Here is a 24,984-nt window from a genome sequence, read left to right on the forward strand (position 1 = left end):
CCCCCGACCTTGTGCCAGGTCAGCTTGCGCCCAGGTTTCCTGCCCTTGGGGTGTCTGCCCTTTTAGCTGGGGGTGAGTCAGCCTCAGCAGTTTGTGCGGGGGGAGGGAGTTGCAGGATGTGAACTTGCTCCCGGGAAGCCCCGTTACCTCGGCAGGGCATCGTGCCCAGGGTTTCGCTCAGGGGGGCAGTGTGTCCCCCGGCTAGAACGGCTTGTGGTGGTGGCAGCCCGCGGTCTGTTCCTGGGCTGCCCATCAATCGGTACGTGAGGCCCCGGGTGGCCGCATCCTTTTTCCCCAACCAGGACCTCACTGTGTTGCACCGCTTGTGGGTGCCTCTGTGGGTCCCTTTTTCCTCCTGTCCTCCGGTGTGTGGGGGACGAAGGGGGCGTCCACGCTGGCCCCCACCGTGCAATGTCTGGGAGATGATCACTGCAGCTTGGCCTCCAGTGGAAGAGGGGTGCAGCTGTGAGTTCCAGGCAGGGGGTTAGTTAACTCGCGCTGATGGGTGAATGGGGGAGGGGGAGGAGCCTTGCCTGAAGGCTTGCCCCCAACCCCATTGGGGGTGAAGCCCAGGTGTTGGCTGCAATGCAACCCCCAAGCACCTGGTGTTTTAAGGCTATCTGAGGCTCGGAAAGGAAAAGGGAAGGGTTTGGGGGACTGGCGGAGCGCGCTGGAGGACAGGAAGCCTTTCTGAGGCCACAAAGGCCACTTACATCCTTCCTGCTCCAGGGCCTCCAGCAGGCAGAGAACCCAGGCATGCCTGCTCTGGTGTGTGCCCCGCTCTCCAAGTGGCATCCTGGCCCAGGGGTGCAGGGTAGATGCAGTCCTGGCTGGTTGGGACGCAAAGGGGTGTGGCCCAGGGGTGGCTTCCTCATGTGTCAGGGCCCATCTTGGAATGTAGAGCAAGCCTTATTCAAGAGAGCGAGTAGGGTGCACACTGTCCCCCAAGCCCTGGAACCACGTGAGGATGCGAGAGAGATGATGGGAGGGAAAGGTGGGCCTGTGCCTTCCTTTAGTGACTTGGTGACTTGGTTTTCTTGACCCTAAAACTGTGGCACCCAAGCGCACTTAGTTGCCTGGTTGTGCCAACTTTTTAAGGTTTGGGGCCTTTTTGTGTATTGCGTTTTTTTTTTTTTTTTTTTTTTTTTTTTAAAGATTTTATTTATTTATTTGACAGAAATCACAAGTAGACAGAGAGGCAGGCAGAGAGAGAGAGGGAAGCAGGCTCCCTGCTGAGCAGAGAGCCCGATGCGGGACTCGATCCCAGGACCCTGAGATCATGACCCGAGCCGAAGGCAGCGGCTTAACCCACTGAGCCACCCAGGCGCCCCGTGTATTGCGTTTTTATGTCTCCCAATTTCATCATTTTGGGGGATGGTTTTTCAAGTTTTTATTGTAGGAGAGAATATTTTGTCCATAATACAGTGAAGATTATTGAGAAGTTTTGGAAGTCTGTTTCCGAAATGAACCCCCCCAACTACATGGGGGGGGGGGAGGTGTTTTACATACATTTTATTTGTGGTGGTCAAGTGAGGGGGAACAAAATGGATAAAACAATGTAGATGAGCAGATCCTGGAGTGTTGCGGGATAGTCCTTGGTAAAAACTACTTATGGTGGGGAGGGACTTGAAAAAGGTCACAAGGAAAAAGGCATATAGATCCATTTATTACAGTCTGTATACAATTTTAAATATGTGCAGTCTACCAGTATCCTTAACTTTATATAAAGCTTTATTAAAAAATGGAATAGAGAGCAAGTCCCCTCACCCTGCCTGGTGCATCAGTGAGAATTTCCAAATAGCTTCTCTGTGGGTCAGCAATCTGGGCAGAAAAGCATCATCCCAGCCAAATTTCTATCCTATTTCTTGCCTCCGTAAGCCCTATCCTGCAAATAGAGTTTATAAAGCTCCTCAACTACATGAAGAAAACAGAGGAAGGTGATGTGTGCGGGTTTCACTACATCATCAGGCCCACCAGAAAAGCTGAACCCTCCCTGTCGAAGGCACATGATTCCTTTGCAGTATTTCCTTCCTGCAGAATAAACCACTGGGAGGGGGGTGCCGGCGGCCACAGAGAAGAGAGGCTATTCTCATGGAACCAGGATTTTTCAAACCCCCTTAGCTGTCAGACGAGATTGGGCGCATTCAGGGTGGTATGGCCGTAGACTAGCTGTCAAAACTACCTAATGAGGAAGGGGACTGCATAATTCCCCCCACCCCCTATCTCCCAAGGGCCCAGAGAACCTGCCCTGTTTTATACGCTGAGGAAGGTGGCAGGGCTCCTAAAGGCCCACAAACCTGGTCTGGGGGGCTTGGGGGGAGACCGTTCCTCCCAGCAGGAGTCTCTTTCTATGAAATCCCAGTCACGGGAGGAGGTTAGGCCTTGAGCTGGCTTCCCCGTGTGCTGCACTGATATCCCTGTCCTCTGCGGCTGCAGGCAGGAGGTTATCTGGTGTGAAGTTTTCTGTGTTGAATGATGTGGGAGCTTTGGCTGAAGGACTTCCCACATTCTCCACACTCGTAAGGCTTCTCGCCCGTGTGGACTCTTCGGTGCTGGATGAGGTTGGACTTTTGGCTGAAGGATTTCTCACATTCCCCGCACTTGTAAGGTCTGGCTCCCGTGTGAATTCTCTGGTGCTGGTTGAGGGTGGACCTATGGCTGAAGGACTTGCCACATTCGCCGCACTCGTAAGGCCGCTCTCCGGTGTGAATGCGCAGGTGCTGAACAAGCTTGCACTTGTAGCTGAAGGACTTGGCACATTCGTTGCACTTGTAGGGCCTTGCTCCGCTGTGGATCTTCTGGTGCTGGATGAGGTTGGAGCTTTGGCTAAAGGAATTCCCACACTCCCCACACTTATAAGGCTTTTCTCGCGTGTGCACTCTCTGGTGTTTGATGAGGGTTGAGCTGTAGCTGAAGGCTTTCCCGCATTCGCCACAGGCATAAGGCCTCACGCGAGTGTGAATCTGCAGGTGCTGGACGAGTCTGAACTTGAAGCTGAAGGCTTTTCCGCATTCGCTGCATTTGTAAGGCCTGGCGCCAGTGTGAATCCTGTGGTGCTGAATGAGGTTGTAGCTTTGGCTGAAGGATTTCCCACATTCGTTACACTCGTAAGACCTCGTTTCTGGGTAAGCTCTCGGGCAGTCACTAAGAATGGAGCTTTGGTTAAAAGGCTTCTCACAGTTATCCCAGTCGTGGTAACTTTCTCTGGGGTGCAGTTGCTGATGCTGGAAAAGTTTACAGTCATAGCTAAAGGACTTCCCGTGGTCGCTGTACTCAGGCGGACTTTTTCTACCCTGAAAGGAGTCCCTATGTTCAAAGCTGCTGTGAGGCTCGGCTCCTTTGAGAGTGGCCTGGTGCCGGAGAAGGCTCACGATGGCCAGGAAGTCCTTCCCAACTCCCCCACACGGGAAAGGCTTCCCTGACACGTGCAGTTTGTACCTTGTCACAAGCTCCATGTCCCATCTGAATGGCTTCTCCTCATTGTGCTTCTGGGGCTGAAGATTTACGTCCAACCACAGTTTCCCACATGCCTCACAGATGTAGTTCTGCCCATGATGTGCTCCTTGGTCCTCACCCAGATACAAAATGTCTCTCCCAAGCAAGACACACTTGTCACAGGGCTGAGCTCTCCACACGGATGGAGCTGGACTTGAAGTCCTGCCCATGGACACCTGCTGCACCGAAAGGGCCTCCTCCTCCTCCATTCCGTACCAACAACCTGAAAGCAAAGAAACGGGGGGAGAAGCTCCTGTTATGCCCCAGGTCAGGTTGATAAAACAGGCCGGAGCCCTGGGACTCAAGTCACAATCGGAAGGAGCACGGCCTCTAATTCCCTCCTCTGCCCTGCAGCGGGCTGCAAGGGACCAGATGCCACTGGAGAGACTTGGGGAAGGAGCGGTGCAGGAAGGAGGGGGGAGGTTCAGGCCTGAGCACCCTGGACAACCTCTCTAATCCCCAGCTGAAGTGGCTGGGAGAGGATGAGCAAGTCTGCGCATGGCCCGAAACAATACCAGATGCAGATCCACGCAGGAACATCTCGTAAGATGAGCCCCTGGTGTTCCACATAACTGCTGGCCCCAATGAGGAGGAGGGAGAAAACCTGAGCACACACTGGGTCTGGACAGGAGCTGGCCCGGCCCGGCGGGGAGTCTTACCTAGTGAGATCACGAGTGCGAAGTTCTCCAGCATTACATCATGGTACAGGCATCTCTGTGTCTCGTCAAGGAGCCCCCACTCTTCCCAGGAGAAGTACACAACCACGTCTTCGAAGGTCACACTACCCTGCCATGAGGGGGAGAGATGAAACCACAAACAGGCAAGCCTTGGTGCCACTTCTCCCTAGGTCTCAGTCCTGTGCAACAGCAGGCAGGTCTGCAAGGCTGCACCAGCCTCCAACCAGGCACTGTCCCTAAAATCCTCCCCAGTGTAGCCACCTCCAACCGCTGCTCCTAAGTCCCTAATACCCATCAGCTCCCACCCCCCCTTTTATAGCTGCTGGCATCATGAGTGCTCGGCAAGAGGAACCCCACTTCCTAGGGCAGCCTTTAGTCTTCTGGGTTTGAGGACACTACTCATACTGGGTTTGAGGACTAGAGCCTCCACGAAAAACCTCCCTTTAATATCCAGACACTGGGAATTAGTAATTACCAGCTCATGACCTCTGCCCTTAAATTAAGCTCCTCTACTAGGCTCCAGATACAGATGCCACAAACCAGTGTCCTTCTCCTGTCCCTTACCTGCGTGTGAGAGGCCCAAGGCAGGACTAGACTCAGTACCTGAAGTTCCCACAGGTACCTGAGGCACAACCCCTCACCTCTGCCCGCCAATTGCCTCCCCAGGGCTTGGCCTGTTCTCTACCTCACTCTTCCCAATAGAGAATCTGGTTCTACTTTAAAACGGAATTTAAAGCCCAACCGTTTCTCCAGCTTCTGGGGCTGTGATTTACATCTCTGTAGCCACCACCCCAACCCTCCCACTTTCTGTAGCGCTACCCACAGCTCAGCAGCTGCCTCCACCAGTAACCCCAGGCTGGCATCCTTCTAGGTCCTCGGCACCTTCTCCCTTACAGGTTCGGTTCCAAAATGCGCAACCTGTAGAGATGGGGCCCTCGGAGCTCCCGCTAGGACCTGCCCCGTGATTCCACTTCACGCTCTGCTTGTGGGGCAGACAGGAAGGGGCCCAGGCTGCAGGGACGCAAGCAGGTGCCGAGTTCAGGCCCAGGGGACAGCATTTACCTGAGCCGGGTCCGCGGGCACAGCTGCCGCCATGGGACTCCGTGGGAAGAGCAGGCCTGGGAGTGGCCCAGGGCCACGGGGACGCCTCCTCTCGTGCTTCCCCAGTCACCTCAGACTGACCCTGCGCTCTGGACCTGCCGAACAGCGAACAGCCCGTCTCCTGGACCTTCATTGGCTCCACGCTGGCGTCGCTGGGCGCAGGGTCCTCTGGGCAATGCAATTCTCAGCGTTCCACAGGCCTTTGCAAGGGGCGCCACGCGTCAGAACCTCCTGGAACACAGCCGCAGCTGCTCTGCAAGGGGCGCTGTGCCTGGATTCCTGGGGAGTCGTGACGATCCCCTGAATGTTCAACACCGATGCAGTTTTAGACTCCCCGACCGCATGCTCCCAGAGGCTACAGGGACTACTCCCGCTGTCCCCAAAGCTCACAATTGCACACGGACCTAGTGTTCCAGTGTCACTCAGAATCACAACTGTGTCTGACTTTGGAGGGGGAGGTGCTGGGAAGAAGGCGACCTCATCTCCTACACTTGTTTTCTCCAGGCTCACTGCCCATGGCGTGCTTTTGTCCAACGCTGGAAAGCCATGGATTCTGGTCTTTGGTCGTTTTGAAGTCACTCACAGAAGGAGTCTGAGGGAGACCCCTTGAGGAAAATGAAAGGGATCTAAAGCTTCTCACTTCAGGGCTCTCTCCAGACTTTGCGAATGCTCGGGTTGTTAAGAGATGTGGGTTTTAAAAGGTAAAGCTCCAAACCAAAACCACTTCCCGTGAGAGATTCGTACTGTGCTCTCTGGCTTCCCTGGCTCCGTGCAGGACCCGCTCACCACAGCAGGGGTAGTTCTGAGCTACTGGGTGCCATGGAGTTGCAGTAGCTGTATTTTATCTATCTAGCGGGGTTAAAGAGATGAAAACACTCCTGAACTGCGGTGCCAAAGAGCACCCTAATCTGTGTGTATATGAATGACAGGGCGTCAAGGATGCTAAGAGCTTCTCAGTGGAAATACCATGTAAAGACAAGCCCTCCCACAAGTGTGTGAAGAACATTTCTAAAACAACTACAAAGTCTCTTGTGGAAAAATTTACAGGTTTGACAGCTCCAGGTGATGAACCCCTATCCAAAGAGCCATCTAGAATTCATAAATGCTGGTATCTGTTCTGACTGCTCCACCTTCAGGCTTCCTGACACCCCAAAATACAGAAATTATGCCTACTAATAACAGGAGTACAATTTCTATGCGTTCAAGTGAGAGGAAGTGTCATGGACATTTTCACCAGGAAGGTATGTTGAAAGCCGAGCTAGGCCCCTTGAGCCCAACAGCTGGCTGAATGGAGCCCAGTTGTGAATGCAAAAAACCAGTCTTTGAAGAAAATTAAAAGTGCCACTCCAGGGAACACACAAATGGTACGAAAGCAAAACAGCCTGACTACTGATAGAAAGTTCTAGTGGTCTGCAAAGAAGATCAAAGCAGCCCCAACACTCCCTTAAGCCAAAACCTAATCCAGAGCAAGGCCTAACTGTCTCCACTTCTAGAAAGGCTGAGAGAGGTAAGGAGTTGGCAGAAGACCAGCTGAAAGTCAGCAGAGGCTGGGTCCTGAGGCTGAGGAAAGCAGCCATCTCCACACCATCACAGCACAATGGGACAAAGTGCTGACGCAGAAGCTGTGGTGAGTGATCCAGAAGATCGAGCTCAGAGCATACCACAGATTTCCAAGGCAGACAAAACAGCCTGTGATGGGAAGACGCCCTGCATCTAGCGCTTTCAGAGCTAGAAAGGTCGAGCCTGGCTTCAAAGGACAGGCCAACACTCTTGGTGGGGGCCAGCGTTCCTTTATCATTCTGGACATCCTAGGACCCTTACCAATTGGGCTGAAATCTCTGGAACAACAAAGCGGGGTGGAGACACCGTGTTTACAACCTGGTTTACTGACTGAGACCTACTGCTCACTTGTTGACAATATACCTGGCCACGCAAGAGCCCCATAGCCCATGGATCAAGGAGTAATTTTGATTTTCAAGTCTTATTGCTTATGAAAAATACAATTTGTAAGTCCATGGAAGTAAAGTGAAAACCTGGAATTTCATTCCAGTAGCCATTCATGGGCAGCAGAGTCCAGTATGAACAGGAGTTTGGAAGAGGTTGTTTCCAACCCTCACGGATGACTCTGTGGGGACTTAGAAGTGCCAGTAGCTGCAGAGAATCAGAAGTAGAGAAGGTATGACCGAAAGGCTGCACAGTACAATCTCATGAAAGAACCTGAATGGAAGACCAGAGAAAGGCATTGCTTGGGGTTGCCTGAGGTGGAACTACTCCCGGTAAAGATGCCCAAAGACTGCCAAAGTGACCACTGATAAAGAAGGTCTATGGTGAATGTTTCGTAAGAGGGGGAGTCAACTGTAGGGTAAACAACATTGTCTGAAGAAACTGCCACAGCCACCCTGAGCCACAAACAAAATGATTAGGACTTGCTGAGAGCTCAGGTGAGTATTTTCTTAGCAAGAACGTATTTCTTAATTAAGGTCTGTATATTGGTTAGGGTTTTTTTTTTTTAAATAAGGCCTAATGATTTTTGTACACTTAAAAGACTACGGTGTAATCATAACTTCTATTATATATGTCCTGGGAAACCAAACACTTCGTTCGACTTGCTTTATCACAGGTGTAGAACCCAACCCACACCTCTTGTGTTGCTGGTGATGGGACAACCACATGCCCCTCGGGCACGAGCAGCAGCACGGACAGAAAGGAGCCTTCCTGGAGCATCCATTATCAGGCAAATGCAGCAACTTCTTAGACAAGGAGTCTTGACAACCTTCCTCCACTCAGAACCCGGACAGGTGGAACAGAGATCCAACTACGCAAACCACATCCTCTCTCTCTTCTGCTCAGAGTGTAAAAGGGAAAGAGGTCCCTGCACAATAAATGTAATCTTTCCTCCATCATTCACAGCAACAGATGAAAAATGCCATTTAGACACTGTAGACATTCATAGTCATCACAGTCTACCCACACTGTCCCCTCACATGCAACATTTTTCACCCAATGTTTTCATTCAAATCAGCACTGGATTTCTACTGTCAAACTCCCCAAACCTCAAAAAGCCATACATGATATTTTCATGAAATTCCCTTTGAATAATTGCTTACAGAACGGCCTTTTGTATCCTACAACTGCTACTGAACATAGAATGCAAAATTCCCAGCAGATTCACTGGCATAGCTTGTGAGACTATAAGGATTTTTTAAAGTGTTACTAAATAAAACAATTGTGTGTTCTAGAGAGAACTCAGAGCCCAAAGACTCTGTTGGGAAAAAGATTTTTTGTCTGTCACTCTAATTAAGTACAGAGAGAGGAAATGTGGAGATGTTGAGAAACAGGAAGGCAGATGTTTGTAAGCTGAGAGCTTAGATTCATAATCAGGGTATCAGGGTTATCTAAAAGGACAAAATAAATTAGTTGAATGAGTGCAAAGAGTCAAACACACTCACCAGGATCAGGATGGTGCCAATGGCTCTGGCTTCACAGAAGAGAGTCACTGCTGAGAAGGTACTGACCCCTCTGTGAGTATCTGTCAAGGACAAGGACAGTGTGGAGTCAAGCTCAGACCATGAGCCTCAAGCACACGACACATCAACATCACAGATGCTGTCAGTTTTCTACACCTCCTTAAGCTTCTCAATTTGTCTGCAACAGCCCAGGGAAAATGCATACATTTCCCCCAATGCTTAGGTTTCTGCTTCTCAACGAAACTGGCGCTCATAGGAATGTCTGAAGAAAAGGGTGAGGAATTTCCAAGGATCCCAACTCTAGCATGCTAAAGGCTGATTTCAGTGACAAAGTCATCGTACCAGAAAACTTCTTCATTCAGATAAACTGTTTCAATTTAATAATAATCATAACAGCAAGTCTTTCATAATTGCAGAGCTATTTCATGTAGAATTATCACAGACTCAAACTAGCATCTATCAATTAGGAACTGAATAAACCCTCAAAGAGCAGTAGGTTGCTGTGGACAGGATCAATAAACTTTCTCTGCTGCTGAAACTTCAGGTCATAATCCTGTATTAAAGTATCAGAATGCCATCTGTAATTAGCTCTTCTTCCCCAGCACTGGAAGGAACAAAAATTGTATGGAAGGGCGCCTGGGTGGCTAATTGGGTTGGGCCTCTGCCTTCGGCTCTGCTCATGGTCTTGGGGTCCTGGGATTGAGGCCCACATTGGGCTTTCTGCTCAGCAAGGAGCCGGCTTCCCCCTCTCTCTCTGCCTGCTGCTCTGCCTGCTTGTGATCTCTCTCTCTCAAATAAATAAATAAAATCTTTAAAAAAATAAAAAAAAATTTTAAAAGATAAAACTGTATGGAAAATCAACCTGTGTGGTTATATACTAGTTTTTTTTTTAAACTTAGAAGAATGGTATCCAATTAAGAGGGGAGGTGGGAAAAGTGGAGTAAACAGGATGAAATTCCTTTCATACATTTATGATTAAATATTTTGAAATAAAATTCCTAAGAATAAAAAAGAGGCTTATATTTACAAATCAATGTTCACAGCATCTACTCACTATATAGCACAACACTAGGAACAAACTTCAACAGATGAGTAACTGAATAAATTCTTTAATACCCGTACAACAGAACACTACTCAGCGGTAGTAAGGAGTGAATGACTGACACATGCATGGAGCAGGATGCATCTCTTACATGTTCGGTTTCATCGGAAACCCATGTTCATGTGCAGTTCATGAAACTACAGAGATGGAGAACGGATCAGTGCTTTTCAGAGGACAGGGATGGGATGGAGTTGGTAAGCTGGTGTGAGTGCAAACAACAGAAGGAAGTTTTGGTGGTCACAGACCAGTTTTCTATCTTGACTGCACTGGTGGTGATGGGAATCTCTACGTACAGGCAAATTACTGTAATAATACACACGTGCAGTTAAAAATGGCGACACCTGAGTAAGATCTATAGCTGTCTAAGACATCATTTGGAGAGGCAGGGTGAAGGGAACATGGGACTTTCATACTATTTATGCAACTTCCTGTGAATCTATACTTAAGCTAAAAATAAATTACTGTGTATCAAACCTCAGGCCCTAACCAAAGTTAATTTTTTAAAGACTTTAACACTTATTCATTTGAGAGAAAAAGTGAGTCCAAGAGTCGGGGAGGGCGGGGAAGGCACAGAGAGAGGGGAAGCAGACTCTCCACAGAGCAGGGAGCCCGGGTGTGGGGCTAGATCCCAGGACCCAGAAAACGTGACCCGAGCTGAAGGCAGACACTTAACCGTATCACTGAACCATATGAGCCACCCAGGTACCCTGAGAGAGGTTAATTTTAAATTTAATGATATAACTCCTATTAACCACTGAATGAAAGAGAACATTTCACTAATGATGTTGTGAAAATCAGCATATTCTCAAGGCACCTGGGCAGTTCAGTCAGTTGAATGTCCAACTCGTGATGTCTGGGGGGTCAGGAGACTGGGCTCCCTGTGAGCATGGGGCCTGCTTAAGATTCTCTCTCTCCCTCTGCTTATGCTCTCTTCTCTCTAAACAAAAATGAAAACAAAACCAAAGTTTTCTAATGTTATGTATCTACTTAGCGGTGTCCATTCCTTTATCAGCACACCTTTACAGATCTACTGTCCCCAAGTATCATCTTAACATAAAGAAAACAGGGGCTCTGGAGGAACAGGCAAAATGGGTGAAGGGGAGTGGGAGCTACAGGCTTCCAGTTATGGAATGAGAAATCATGGGGTTGAAAGGTACAGCATCTGGAAACAATCAATGTGGGGGCATCCAGGGGGCTCACTCGGTTAAGTGACTCTTGATTACGGTCCTGAGATCAAGCCCAAAGGGCTCCGCACTGAGCCGGGAGTCTACTTGAGACATCTGCCCCCCAAGGTCCCCTAAAATAACCCTTTAATAAAAACGAATAGCAGTACTGCAGGAATGTGCGGCGACAGGCGGTACCACACGGGCTATCACGGTGAGCACTGCACAATGTAGAGAATCGCCGAGTGACCACACTGCATGCCCGAAACTAGTACAACACTGAACTAGTGCACCACTGTATGTTAAGTACAATCAAGTTAGTTCGCCCCCCCCTTTTTTTTAAAAAAAGAACGCATGCATGAACATGACATTTAGATTTTTGGCCTGCCTCGGCAAGTAGAAAGATGGAGTTAGCACTGGCTGAAATGGGGAAGGCCAGGGCCGGGGAAGGACTGCAAGGAAGTGCAGGAGAAATTTTTGAACATGTGGGGGTCTGTGACAGATATAGATCTGGAAGTTTTCTAGTATTTATACGGTGTGCTATTTATAGTCACGACACTGCATGAGATCAGAAATGAGTGTGCAGTCTGAAAATTCAGAAATGACTAATGGGAAAATGAAGACGGGAGAGGAAAAGAAATCGGGAATAAAAAACGTCAATTGTGGTAAAACCTTCTGAGAGGAACTTTACACAAAATCTCAGAAGTCACCATTGGATTCAGGAGTTAGCTAATGACAATGAAGTTGTGAGGCTAACAAACCAAACTTGAATGAGTGGAGTGCTACATAGGAATTGAGGTAATTGAGTGAGAGAAAAAAAATGCTCCTCAAAAATTTATCTTAAAAGTTTAGTTGTTGGGGGCGCCTGGGTGGCTCAGTGGATTAAGCCGCTGCCTTCCGCTCAGGTCATGATCTCAGGGTCCTGGGAGGAGTCCCACATCGGGCTCTCTGCTCAGCAGGGAGCCTGCTTCCCTCTCTCTCTCTCTCTGGCTGCCTCTCTGTCTACTTGTGATTTCTCTCTGTCAAATAAATAAATCTTTTAAAAAAAAAAGTTTAGTTGTAAAAGTGGAGAGAGACAAATGGTAGAATAGGAAATATACTGGATCAACTAAGGAGAGGAAAGTTGTTTTTTTTTTTTTAAGATTTTTTATTTATTTGACAGGCAGAGATCACAGCAGGCAGAGAGACAGACAGAGAAAGAGGAGGATAAAGGCTCCCCGCTGAGCAGAGAGCCCGAGGCGGGGCTTGATCCCAGGGTCCTGGGATTGAGCCCCACATCGGGCTCTCTGCTTGGTGGGAGCCTGCTTCCTTCTCTCTCTCTCTCTGCCTACGTGTGATCTGTCAAATAAATAAATAAATAAATCTTAATTAAAAAAAAAAGAGAAAGAGAGAGAGATGCTGCAAAAGCAAGCCCACTGCAAGAGAAGTTAATATCCTGAGATTTCATAAAGAACTAGTGCCCCCATGCCTGGGTGGCTCAGTGGGTTAAGACCCTGCCTTTGGCTCAGGTCATGATCCCAAGGTCCTGGGATCAACATCAACCCCGCATCGGGCTCTCTGCTCAGCAGGGAGCCTGCTTCCTCCTCTCTCTGCCTGCCTCTCTGCCTACTTGTGATCTTTGTCAAATAAATAAATAAAATCTTTAAAAAAAAAAAAAGAACTAGTGCCCCGAGATGTTAAGACATGGGCGGCATGGTCCTTAACTGGCATTAGTAACTGACCCTAAATCAGAGGGGAGGAATTAGTTCTATTTTGATAAAAGTAGGTCCATAATAAGACTTGAATGAACATGGACCTCTGGATGGTTCAGCTGGTTAAGCATCTGACTTTGGCTCAGGTCCTGATCCCACAGTCCCGGGACTGGGTCCTGCACCAGGTATCTTGCTCAGCGAGGGGCCTGCTGCTCACCCCTCCCCACCCCCACACTTGTGTGCTCTCTGACTAATGTTAACAGAAGTTAAACCAATTGGTTTTATGTAAGAAAGCAAAAACTGTTTTCAAATGGTGATTTCTTTGTTGTGTTATGGGAGCAGAATATCAAGGGACAGAGGGGAGTAATATTGGAAACGTAATGAAGTAACATTTAGATTTCCTGGACCTGCCAAAAGTTTACTGATCTACTGAGTCAAAAGGTGAAACCCGAAGATACAATTAAGAGACAGAGAGAGGCTGCCAGAGCCAGGGACGTCTGCGCCCAGGGCTTGGGAAGTTCTAAGTGACAGATCCGCTGTGACTGGGCTCCTTATCTGAGAGTACTGAAATACTTACAATTATTAAGAGCATTTAGGGGAATAGGTCCTAGGTTTCCTGAATATTCCCCAACTACATGAAGTCAAGGTTGAAGATGGTGGCAGCACTAACAAGGAAATCGCTACTTGGGAGTCTTTCTAGTAAAGAGAACGGTGAGATTTTATTTTATTATTTTTTTTAAGATTTTATTTATTTATTTGACAGACAGAGATCACAAGTAGGCAGAGAGGCAGGCAGAGAGAGAGAGAGAGAGAGGGAAGCAGGCTTCCTGCGGAGCAGAGAGCCCGATGCGGGGCTCGATCCCAGGACCCTGAGATCATGACCCGGGCCGAAGGCAGCAGCCCAAACCACTGAGCCACCCAGGCGCCCCAACGGTGAGATTTTAGAACAGGAATAAGGCAACCCTGGATTTTACATCTCTAAAGAGCAGGGAACGTGTGTGCGACCCGAGCTGGGGACTGTGTAAGTCTCCTTCAAGCCAGCATCCCGCAGAGCGGCTGGTGTGGAAGGGCACTGGATGGAGCGTGCGGCCTAGAAACAGAAGCAGGAATTACGCCTCCTGCTGCAAGCTGCAAACAGATGACAAGGCGCCAAGGAGAGGACACTGTGCTCCTCTGAAACTGAAGTGGGCTTTACACACAAAGAAAAAGGAAAGATTTCCAAAAGCCTTTAGCCTTGTGGATCTCAGATCACAGATTATGTATTTGGGAAAAGTACTTCTGTTTCACAAACGTATTCTCCTTAAAACCAAATAGGACTACTCTGACACTGTCTAAGCAAACTTCAGATCTCTCTGCCGGAGTTTCTTTGTTCTCAAACAGCCGCATGAAATGTTTGCTCCCAAGTCCTTTCAGGACAGCCCTATTAAAAACAGCCACTCTTTTTGGTATTTATGTTTTAATTTCCCAGAACACCAAATGCTGCAAAATGCACTCTTAACGTACAGTTCAACATGTTTTGACAGCATAATCACAAATTCACCAACTAAAATAAATGTACAGAACAGCCCCATCTCTCCGCAAGTCCTCCTCCCGCTTTGCAGAAAGTCGTGCTCCCTACCCCCGTGTTCTGAAACCCTACGTGCTGTCTGCCTCAGGTTTTAGGCCATCTTTTCCAGGGCATCTGGTAAGGGGAATCAAACAGAATACAGCCCTTCTAATCAAAACAATGAACTGGTTTTTGTTTTGTTTTTATGTATTTATTTGAGAGAGCACGCACTTGAGGGCAGAAGGAGCAGAGAGGGAAGGACAAGCAGACTCCACAGCAAGCGCGGAGCCCAACGTGGGTCTCTATTCATGACCCTGACAGCACGATGAAGTCAGAATCAAGAGTCAGATGCTTAAACGACTGAGCCACCCAGGCCCCATACAACATCACATTTGTGGGATGTCTGGGTGGTTCAGTTGGTTGGGCGTCTGCCTTCGGCTCAGGTCATGATCCCAGGCTCCTGGGATCAAGTCCCACACTGGCTCCTTGCTCAGCAGGGAGCCTGCTTCTCCCTCTGCCTGCTGTTCCCCTTGCTTGTGCATGCTGTGTCTCCCCCTCTCCTGTAAATAAAATCTTAAAACAACAACGCATTTGTGATTCTCCCTTGTTTTGACAGGGATCAGTAGTTCATTCTCTGTAATGCCAAGCAGGCTTCCATTGCGCAGATGTACCCGGTTTATCGACTCCCCAGCTGCAGGACGCATGAATCATTTCCAGTTCCAGATATCGTGAATAGAGTCACAGTAAACACTGTCTATAGCTTTTTGTTTCAACTTAGGATTCTGAGTTGTAATGTGTAAACACATAACTTAAAAAGAAAAAAAACTGCAAAAAAATATTCTTCAAGGTAGATGTACCTTTGTGCATTGCCAGCATCAAGTACCTGAGAATACCGATTTCTCCACCTCCATTTCCAGACAATTTCAGATCACAGAAAGGTGTCCCTGCAAACTGCTGTGGTTCCACAGCAAGAGTGCTCGCTACGAGCATTAGTATGGAACCCTGCGTGATACTTTCGTGTGTATGTACATCTGCATGTTTGTGCGTAGGCAGGGAAAGGGAAGGGACAAGGAAGGGACAGGGAAGGGTACTGGTAGGTACTCCGAAAGCTGATCAAACAGTGTATCATAAGATTTGGTTGTTCTGACTCAAAGTAGTACATTTGCAGAACTACATCAAGGCCCCAGAATGTTTTCCAAGTCATTCCCAAGGTTTTCCCAATAGGCTGAAACTAACTGGACACTTAGCCTGCACACCAGTACCGCATGTGCTGTCAGGTCTCATCCTGTTTTATCCTACCAGCAGTCAGCTGAGTGATAAATGCCTGTTTCTTTTTATCCATATTATGGAGAATAACCAGGGTTCTAAAAACAGCAAAACATGCTCACAGTGCTTTCTAGTATACCTTGAGTTCCCTGACAGAGCACAGGATACCCAGCTTCATGTGAGCTTCAGGCGAAGAACAAATAATTTTATAAGGCATATTGCATGGGACATAGAGTTAAAAAAAAAAAAAGTTCACCTAGAATTCACATTTAACTGAGTGTCCTGTATTTTTATTTCCTAAATCTGGCAACTCTAAGTATTCTGCTTATGCACTATTTCAACTATTGCTTAAACAATACAAAATTTACTATATTACAGTTCTGGAAGTCCAAAGTCCAAAAAGTCTCCCTGGTGTCAGCAGGGCTGACTTCCTTTCCAGAGGCTCTAGGAAAGAGTTCATCTCTTCTCTCATTCCTCAGACAGACTCCGCAGCTCCGGGCTCCCAGCCCTTTCCATCTCAAAGCCAGCAATGGCGAACTGAGTTGTTCTCACCCCACGTCACTTGGACACTTTCCATTTTCTGCCTATCAGTTCCCCAACCAAGAACCCATTTGATCACACTGGGTAGGCTCAGGTAATCCAGCATCACCTCCCACTTCTAGGCCAGTTGATTAGCTCCCTTAACTCTACCCACTAGTACCTTCAGTCTCCTTTACTGTGTAATCTGACCCTTGAGACAAGATGTGTAAAGGCAACATTATCCTACTTATCCCGTTGGCTTAGAAAGTGTTGTTAACTCCCCAAACCCAGCACAAAAGTTCCCCCTCATTAGGAACAACATTAGGGTCATAAGGATTTAGGAATATTTGGTACTGGATCCTCCTTAGTCCCTCACAGTATGATGGTGACTCCAACAACTCCATCTTTTTAGGGGGTTTCTGCTGTATCCTTCACTGCATCACTGACACCATGGAACACAGGAAGAGAAAAAAGAAACCCCCCCCTCTTCAGGATTCTATGCTAATAGCTACAATTTCTCCCCCTTATTGCTTTCAACCTAACCATTCTCTTAAGATACTTTGTCTTGCTAGAAGTAAATGTATTTTTTATTTATCTGTATTTTTATGGTTCTTTGAAGCTATTATAACTGAAGACATTTAAAGTGTACGCTGTAGGGGCGCCTGGGTGGCTCAGTGGGTTAAAGCCTTTGCCTTCAGCTCAGGTCATGATCCCAGGGTCCTGGGATGGAGCCCCACATCGGGCTCTCTGCTCAGCCGGGAGCCTGCTTCCCCCACTCCCTACCTGCCTCTCTGTGATCTCTGTCTGTCAAATAAATAAATAATCTTTAAAAAAATAAAGTGTACACTGTAGTGAGTTTTAACACAGATATATACCATTGAAACCATCACCACAATCAAGACAGGAAACATTCATCACCATCCAAAATTTTCTCAGAACTCTTTCTGAGAAAAAAAACTTACTCATTCAGCCACTATTCTCAGGAAACCACTGATCTCTTCTGTGATAATGGATTAGCTTACATTTTCGAGTCTTAAATAAACGGAATGATCCTGTGTGTTCACTTCATCTAAATTCTTCCACTCAGCATAAGTGTTTAGACTCATCTACGCTGGATATATCCATATTCTGTTCCTATTAGATCATGGATTTGTGCCCACAAATCCGTATGTCGAACCCCTAACCCCAATGAAACGGAAATAGAAGGTAGGGTATGGGGAGGTACTTCTGTTAGATTAGGCCATCTGGCTGGGACTCTCAAGATGACATTAGTGCTTTTATAAGAAATACCAAAGATGGGGCGCCTGGGTGGCTCAGTGGGTTAAGCCTCTGCCTTTGGCTCAGGTCATGATCTCAGGGTCCTGGGATCGAGCCACACATCAGGCTCTCTGCTTCCTCCTCTCTCTCTGCCTGTCAAATAAATAAAATCTTAAAAAAAAAAAAAATACCAAAGACAAAGCAGGGGAATATGGCAGAGTAGGAAAAGGATGGCTCACCACCCACAGATGCACCTAGCCAACAACTACATATAACACAACTCACTCTGAGAATGACCTTAAGACTAGAACACTTACTCCACAGCTGAATACAGAAAGCCAAATAGAGGGGGCCTGCGTGGCTCACTTGTTAGGCATGTGCCTACGGCTCAGGTCATGATCCAGAGTCCTGGGATCGAGCCCCACATCAGGCTACCCTGCAGGTAGCCTGCTTCTCCCTCTCCTACTCCCTCTGCTTGCGTTCCCTCTCCCATATGTCTCTGTCAAATAAATAAAATCTTTAAGAAAAAAAAAAAAAAAAAAGCCAAACTGAGTAGGGTAGGAGGGGTTACAGATGTTGTGCAGAACCAAACACCTAGCATGGCAAGCCACAAGTGGGAAGGGTATCACAGGCACACAGGTCCAGGTCCTCCCTAAGGATTAAGAGGCTCCATCCCCACAAAGGGCACCTCCTGGCCCTGGGGACCTGCACAGGAAGATGAGCCCCATAAAGTCTGACTTTGAAAATGAGCAGAACTTAACTCTGAGATACCTGAAAATCAGCAGGGCTAAACTATGGTAACGGCAGAGCCAGAAGGCTATCGGAAACTGAGATTCTGTTCTTTAGAGGGCCACCATACTGTAACACTCCGTCTGAAAGCTAGCACAAAAGGCAGCAGCTTGAAAAGCACCTAGGTCACACGTGAAGATTTACTGACTCATTTTGGAACATGTGCCAGAGGAGCAAGGATCTCTAGAAGCCTTCTCAAGGAAAAGATGTGCTGGTGGAGACCGTTATTCCGGCATTCCTTCAGCCTAGCTGGCCGGATGCCTGTGGGAGCCAGATCTAACCCTCTCCCTCTACATTGCTAGCACTGCTCCCCCCACCCTAGAGTTCCCTTGCAAACCTGCTCCACCTAAGCTACCTATCCCCCAGCAGGTACCCCTCCCCCAAAGCAGCTCTTATGCTGCCCCAGAGCATGGGCACCCCCAGCTGAGACAGGCACCTCTCCAAAGTGACTCCTGCCCCAGGGAGGAGGGAATCCTCCCTCCCCCAGCACACCAGCAGCAGCTACAGCGAGGTTATCTCAGCCAGCCGCAGCAGGGGCCAGCCCTGTCCACTAGAGGGCTTACAGGAGCCCTGGCCGGTTACTGCAGACAGAAGGGCTGCCAGCCAGCTCAACGACCCACATGCCCAGAACAGTCTCTGACCATTTACAAGAGCTTAAAAAGCACACTGAGGGGTTATACCCCACAGTGACTGGTTCTGGGGACTGGGGGGACTGCACCACTGGGACCCACAGAATGCCTTCTAATGGTCACTACTTTCAAGACCAGGACTTGTAACTGACCTAATACATGCAAACAAACAGTCAGACAAAACACAGACAGAGGAATATGTTCCAAATGAAACAAGACAAAACCTCAGAAAAGAAAACTCAATGAAACAATCTACCTGAGAAAGAGTTCAAAGTAATGGTCCTAAAGATGCTCACTGGTCTTGACAGAAAAGTGGATGAGTTCAGTAAGACCTTCAATAAAGAGATACAAAATATATGGGCACCTGGGTGGCTCAGTCAGTTATGCATCTGCCTTCGGCTCAGGTCATGATCCCAGGGTTCTGGGATCGAACTCCACAATGGGCTCCCTCTCCCATTCCCCCTGCTACTGTTCCCTCTCTTTGTTAACCTGTCAAATAAATAAATAAATAAAATCTTAAAACAAAAACAAAAACCAAGGCCCATCTACACGCTGCCTACATCTATACACTGCCTACAAGAGACTCACTTCAGACCTAAAGACGCATAGACTAAAAATGAAGGAATGGAAACACATATTCCATGCACATGGAAGTGAAAATCAAGCTGGTGTAGGAATACTTATAATAAACAAAGTAGAGTTTAAGATATGGATTGTAATAAAGAGAAAGAAAAGCACTGCATAATTATAAAGTTGACCCAACAAGAGGATACGACAATTTTAACTATCTATGCAACCAACAAAAGAGCACCTAAAAATATGAAGCAAACATTAGCAGACACAAAGGGAAACTAACAGAACCAGTAATAGAAAGGGACTTCAACAGTCCATTCACATCGACAAACAGATCACCTACACAGAAAATCAACAATGAACAGTGGCTTTAATCAATAAACCATACAGACTTAACAGACATATACAGAATACTCCATCCCCATACAGAAGAATACACATTCTTTTCAAATGCACATGGAACATTCTCCAAGTCAAATCACATGTTAGGTCACAAAACAAGTCTCAGTAAATTTAAAGACTGATGGGGCGCCTGGGTGGCTCAGTGGGTTAAGCCGCTGCCTTCGGCTCAGGTCATGATCTCAGGGTCCTGGGATCGAGTCCCACATCGGGCTCTCTGCTCAGCAGGGAGCCTGCTTCCCTCCCTCTCTCTCTCTCTGCCTGCCTCTCCATCTACTTGTGATTTCTCTCTGTCAAATAAATAAATAAAATCTTAAAAAACCTTATACCTAAAGTAACTAGAAAAAGAACAAAAACGAAAGTTAGTAGAATGAAAAAAATAATGAAGATCAGAATGAAAATAAATGAAATAGGGGGGCCTGGGTGGCTCAGTCAGTTAAGTGACTGCCTTCAGCTCAGGTCATGGTCCCCAGGTCCTGGGATTAAGCCCCGCATCGTGCTCCCTGCTTAGCAGAGAGCCTGCATCTCCCTCTCCCTGCTGCTCTGCCTACTTGTGTACTCTTTATCTGCCCAATAAATAAATAAAATCTTAAAAAGAAAAGAGGTGTGCCTGGGTGGCTCAGTGGTTGAGCCTCTGCCTTTGGCTCAGGTCATGGTCTCAGGGTCTTGGGATTGAGCCCCACATTGGGCTCTCTGCTCAGCAGGGAGCCTGCTTCCCCCTCTCTCTCTGCCTGCCTCTGTCTGCTTGTGATCCTTCTCTCTGTGAAATAAATAAATGTAATCTTTTAAAAAACTAAAGATTAAAAACCAATAAAAAAGGGCGCCTGGGTGGCTCAGTGGGTTAAGATGCTGCCTTCAACTCAGGTCATGATCTCAGGGTCCTGGGATCGAGTCCCGCATCAGGCTCTCTGCTCAGCAGGGAAACTGCTTCCCCCTCTCTCTCTGCCTGCCTATCTGTCTACTTGTAATCTCTCTCTGTCAAATAAATAAATAAAATCTTAAAAACAAAAACAAAAACAAAACAGGGGCACCTGGGTGGCTTAGTGGGTTAAAGCCTCTGCCTTTGGCTCAGGTCATGATCCCAGGGTCCTGGGATCGAGCCCCGCATCGGGCTCTCTGATCAGTGGGGAGCCTGCTTACTCCTCTCTCTCTGCCTACTTGTGATCTGTCAAATAAATAAATAAAACTTTTTAAAAAAAATTATAAAAACAATAAAAAAAAGATTAAGGGAACCAAGAGCTGGTTCCTTGAAAAGATAAAGTAAATAAACTTTTAGACAGACTTATCAAGGCAAAAAGAGGACTCAAATAATCAGAAATGATCAAGAACTTATGGGCACCTGGGTGGCTCAGTAGGTTAAGCGACTGCCTTCAGCTCAGGTCATGATCCTGGAGCCCAGGGATCGAGTCCCACATCGGCTTCTTGCTGAGTCTGCTTCTCCCTCTACCCTCCCCCTTCTCATGCTCTCTCAAATAAATAAATAAAATCTTAGAAAAGAAAGAGGCCTTACAACTGACACCACAGAAATATAAAGGATTAATTATATACCAACAAACTGGACAACCTAGAAGAAATGGATAATTTCTTTTTTTTTTTTTTTTTTTTTTTTTAGAAATGGATAATTTCTTAGAAAAATATAACCTTCCAAGACCGGATCACAACGAAATAGGAAATTTGTACAGACTATTTACTAGTCACAAAACTAAATCAGTAACCAAGAAACTCCCAACAGGGGGAGTCTGGGTTGCTCAGTCAGTTAAACACCCAGCTCTTATTTTGGCTCAGGTCACAATCTCAAGGTCATGAGAATGAGCCCTACATTGGGCTGTGCTGGGTGTGGATCCTGCTAAGAGTCTCTCTCTCTTCCCCTCCCTCCGCCACCCCACCCCTACGAACAACCCACAACTCCCAACAAACTTAAAAGTCCAGGACCCAAATGATGTGGGAAACAGGCAGAAGAAAAATGTCCTTACCCACTGACAAGCCCTTGAAACAGGCACAGTGACATTCTCTAGGGACTCAACTGCCTCCACCTTAACACCTGGCAAAGGGCAATCATAGCCTGACCAACCCCCTCCCACCCCCAACCAGGATCCTGCAAGTCTACTTTAACAATTCCTTTGGAAGCTTCCTGTATCTCTAAACCCTCCAAACTGTGCAATCATTCCCAAGCATTTGACCCACTGATATACATCTAAAGAGTCTCATAACAAAGGTTTTATTACTGATAATGAGTCACCTTTTTCCCAAAAACAGCTAGCCCCTCAAGGTCCTGGAAACCTTGCTCCCAAAATTCCTCAGAGACTTATGCCATCCCTGACCCCCTCCCAACTTGCAAGCATATAATGGACCACTCCTCACAGTCCCTGGGCAGCAGCTCCTTCTGCCCACGGGTCCTGTCCTTGTGCTTTAATAAACCAGCATTTTGCACCAAAGATGTCTCAAGAATTCTTTCTTGGTCACTGGCTCCGGACCTCACTCACCCCACCGAACCTCACCTATCTTCTAAGACTTCATCACAGTGGCTTCACAGGTGAATCCTACCAAACATTTATTTTTTATTTTAGTATTTTATTTACTTTACAAGTAGGCAGAGAGAGGGAGAAAGAAAAGGAAGTAGGCTACCTGCTGAGCAGAGAGCCCAATGCAGGGCTCAATCCCGGGACCCTGAGATCATGACCTGAGCTGAAGGCAGAGGCTTTAACCCACTGAGCCACCCAGGCGCCCGTACCAAACATTTAAAGAAGTGTTAGCACCAATACTTCTCAAAATACTACAAAAATATAGAAAAGGAATTCTTCTAACTTCATTTCTTTAAAGTTAGCCATTACCCTACTATCAAAACCAGATGAACACACTACAAAACCAGAAGATTACAGACGGAGCAATATCCCTAATGAACACAGATGCAAAAGCCTTCCAACAGATTACCAAACTAAATTCAACATACATTAAGAATATCATTCAGCAGCTCTTCCTGCCCACGGGTCCTGTCCCCGTGCTTTAATAAACCACCATTCTGCACCAAAGATGTCTCAAGAATTCTTTCTTGGTCACCGGCTCCGGGCCTCAGCCCACCGAACCTCACCTAGGTTCTAGAACTTCATCATAAGGATGATTCAATATCTGAAAATCAATCAATGTAACACAACATATTAACAAAATGAAGGATAATAATCATATTACCATCTCAATAGGTGCAGAAACAGCATTTGACAAAATTTAACATTCATTCATAATAACTCAAGTGGGTTCAGAGAGAAATACCTCAACATAATAAAGGCCATGTTTGAAAAAAATGACAGCTAACATCATATTCAATGGTGAAAAGCTTCAGCTTTTAAATAAAAGCTTTTTTAAATAAATAAAATCTTTAAAAATAAATAAATAGTGTTGGGAAAACTGGGTAGCTACCTACTGTTGATGAGGGAGCAGGAGGCTGGCTGAGGACAAAGCAAAAGCTGGCGCCTTGCAGCCCCTCTTCACCTGCTCCCCTCCATAGGTGTAGCATTCCTCAGGCACCCATGACTGCCATAAAACGATAAATAGTTAACTTGCAGAGATCACAGTCCTGCAAGGCAGGAGTCCCCCTTGGTTTGCAAATGTCCTTGAGATTTACAACAAAGAAGTTACCTTATCAATAGCCCAATTTCCAAAGACACAACTCAGTTCCTCAAGTCCTAATGTCACCCTCCCCTCCATAAAAAACTGAAGAAGGAGGCAGAGGTAGAAGGAAAAGTAAATAAAGTTAAATTACTTCTAAACCTAAATCTCGTTAACAAGGATGCTTTATAGCAGGAATGTAACATTCCACCAGGAGACTCCCAATTGTCTTTATGTTAATGCCTCATTAGAGGGAAAAGTGACCTTGACTTATAGTAACCAGGCCTTCAATATCCTGATAGTATTCTTTGCCCCAATAGCCCTTCTGAACACCCCTTTGTCCTCACCTACCCAACACTCCTGTGTATATAACCAGCCACTCCTCACAACCCGGGGCAGCAGCTCTTCCTGCCCACGGGTCCTGTCCCCGTGCTTTAAAAAACCACCATTTTGCATCAAAGATGTCTTAAGAATTCTTTCTTTAGTCGTCAGCTCCAAACCTCACCCCACCGAACCTGACTTCGGTTCTGGGACTTCATCACTGTAAGGACCTATTTAGAAACTGTCCCTGCCCTCCTTCCCCCAGGGGATTTACTTGGAGACAAGTCCCGGAAACCAGCTTCAGGTAACAAAGCCCAGATACAAAGGTGGGTCAGGCCAGGTGCAGACACAGATCAGTGGTGGGGGGGGGGAGGGGGATGCACAGTGTCTCCCTGGTTACCAAGGAGTATGGGCCCCGCCCTTTGGGAGCCTTTTTGGCGCCACCAATCAAGGTGTTAATAGGCTGGGTCAAATGTCTACTAGGGTAAATTGTAACTCAATTGGTCACCTAGAATCACTGTGAAGTTTCCTGTGTGTGTTACAATCTCATTGGCCACCTGTTCGTGGCCAGGCCCGACCACATGGCCTTCGCCCTTAAAAGCTTGTCTGTGAAACAAAAAAGGTCTCCCCCTCTTGTAAGAGGTTCGTCCCTAAACTTTGGGTTAGATTCTTGATGCTTGGCGCTAAATAAAGCTTTGTATGACCTTGGCTTTGTATCAGTCTTGCTCCTTTAATCACGGACCCATTATTAGGGCATAACACTACAAAAGAATGAAACCGGGCCACTTTCTTACATCATCCACAAAAATAAGCTCAAAATGGATTAAAGACCTAGACATAAGTCCTGAAACCATATGACTAAAAGACATATGCAGGAATTTTTTTGACATCAGCCTTAGCAACACTTTATTCTAGATATATCTCCTCAGAAAAGGGAAATAACAAAAATGAATTGGGACTACATCAAAGTAAAAAAATGACGCATAGCAAAGCCAGCCATCAACAAAACAAAGAGGCTACCTACTGAATTAGAAAAGATATTTGCTAATATATCCAATAAGGGGTTAATATCCAAAATATATAAAGAACTCACACACCTCAACACCAATCCCCCCAAACAAGCCAATTAAAAATTGGTTGAAGACGTAAATGCACATTTTTCCAAAGAAACATACAGATGGCTAACAGATATGAAAAGATGCTCAACATCCCTAATCATCAGGGAAATGCAAATAAAATCCACAATGATTTATCACCTCACACCACTCAAAATGGCTAGTATCAAAAAGACAACTCTTGTGCAGTGTGCGTGTTTGGGAGTTGGGGGGATATGTAAAGTGGTGCAGCCACTCTGGAAAACAGTATGGAGGATACATAGAAAACCAA

General features: G+C 46.8%; 1 protein-coding gene across 1 annotated transcript in view; it reads right to left on the reverse strand.

Moving 5' to 3' along the window:
* Positions 1–1,636: 1,636 nt before the first annotated feature.
* The window catches only part of LOC132005134 (zinc finger protein 211-like), a 28,937-nt gene continuing 5,589 nt past the window's right edge, over positions 1,637–24,984 (reverse strand). Inside the window, exons 2-5 of the mRNA XM_059381965.1 lie at positions 8,723–8,802; positions 5,235–5,878; positions 4,155–4,281; positions 1,637–3,718 (exon numbers count right to left, since the gene is read on the reverse strand). Coding sequence (XP_059237948.1) covers positions 2,445–3,718; positions 4,155–4,281; positions 5,235–5,267 — 1,434 coding nt within the window. The 5' untranslated portion in view covers positions 5,268–5,878; positions 8,723–8,802 and the 3' untranslated portion in view covers positions 1,637–2,444. The remainder of the gene's footprint in view (positions 3,719–4,154; positions 4,282–5,234; positions 5,879–8,722; positions 8,803–24,984) is intronic.

The sequence above is a fragment of the Mustela nigripes genome, chromosome 17 (assembly GCF_022355385.1).
Source record: "Mustela nigripes isolate SB6536 chromosome 17, MUSNIG.SB6536, whole genome shotgun sequence".
In the NCBI taxonomy this organism is placed as follows: domain Eukaryota; kingdom Metazoa; phylum Chordata; class Mammalia; order Carnivora; family Mustelidae; genus Mustela; species Mustela nigripes.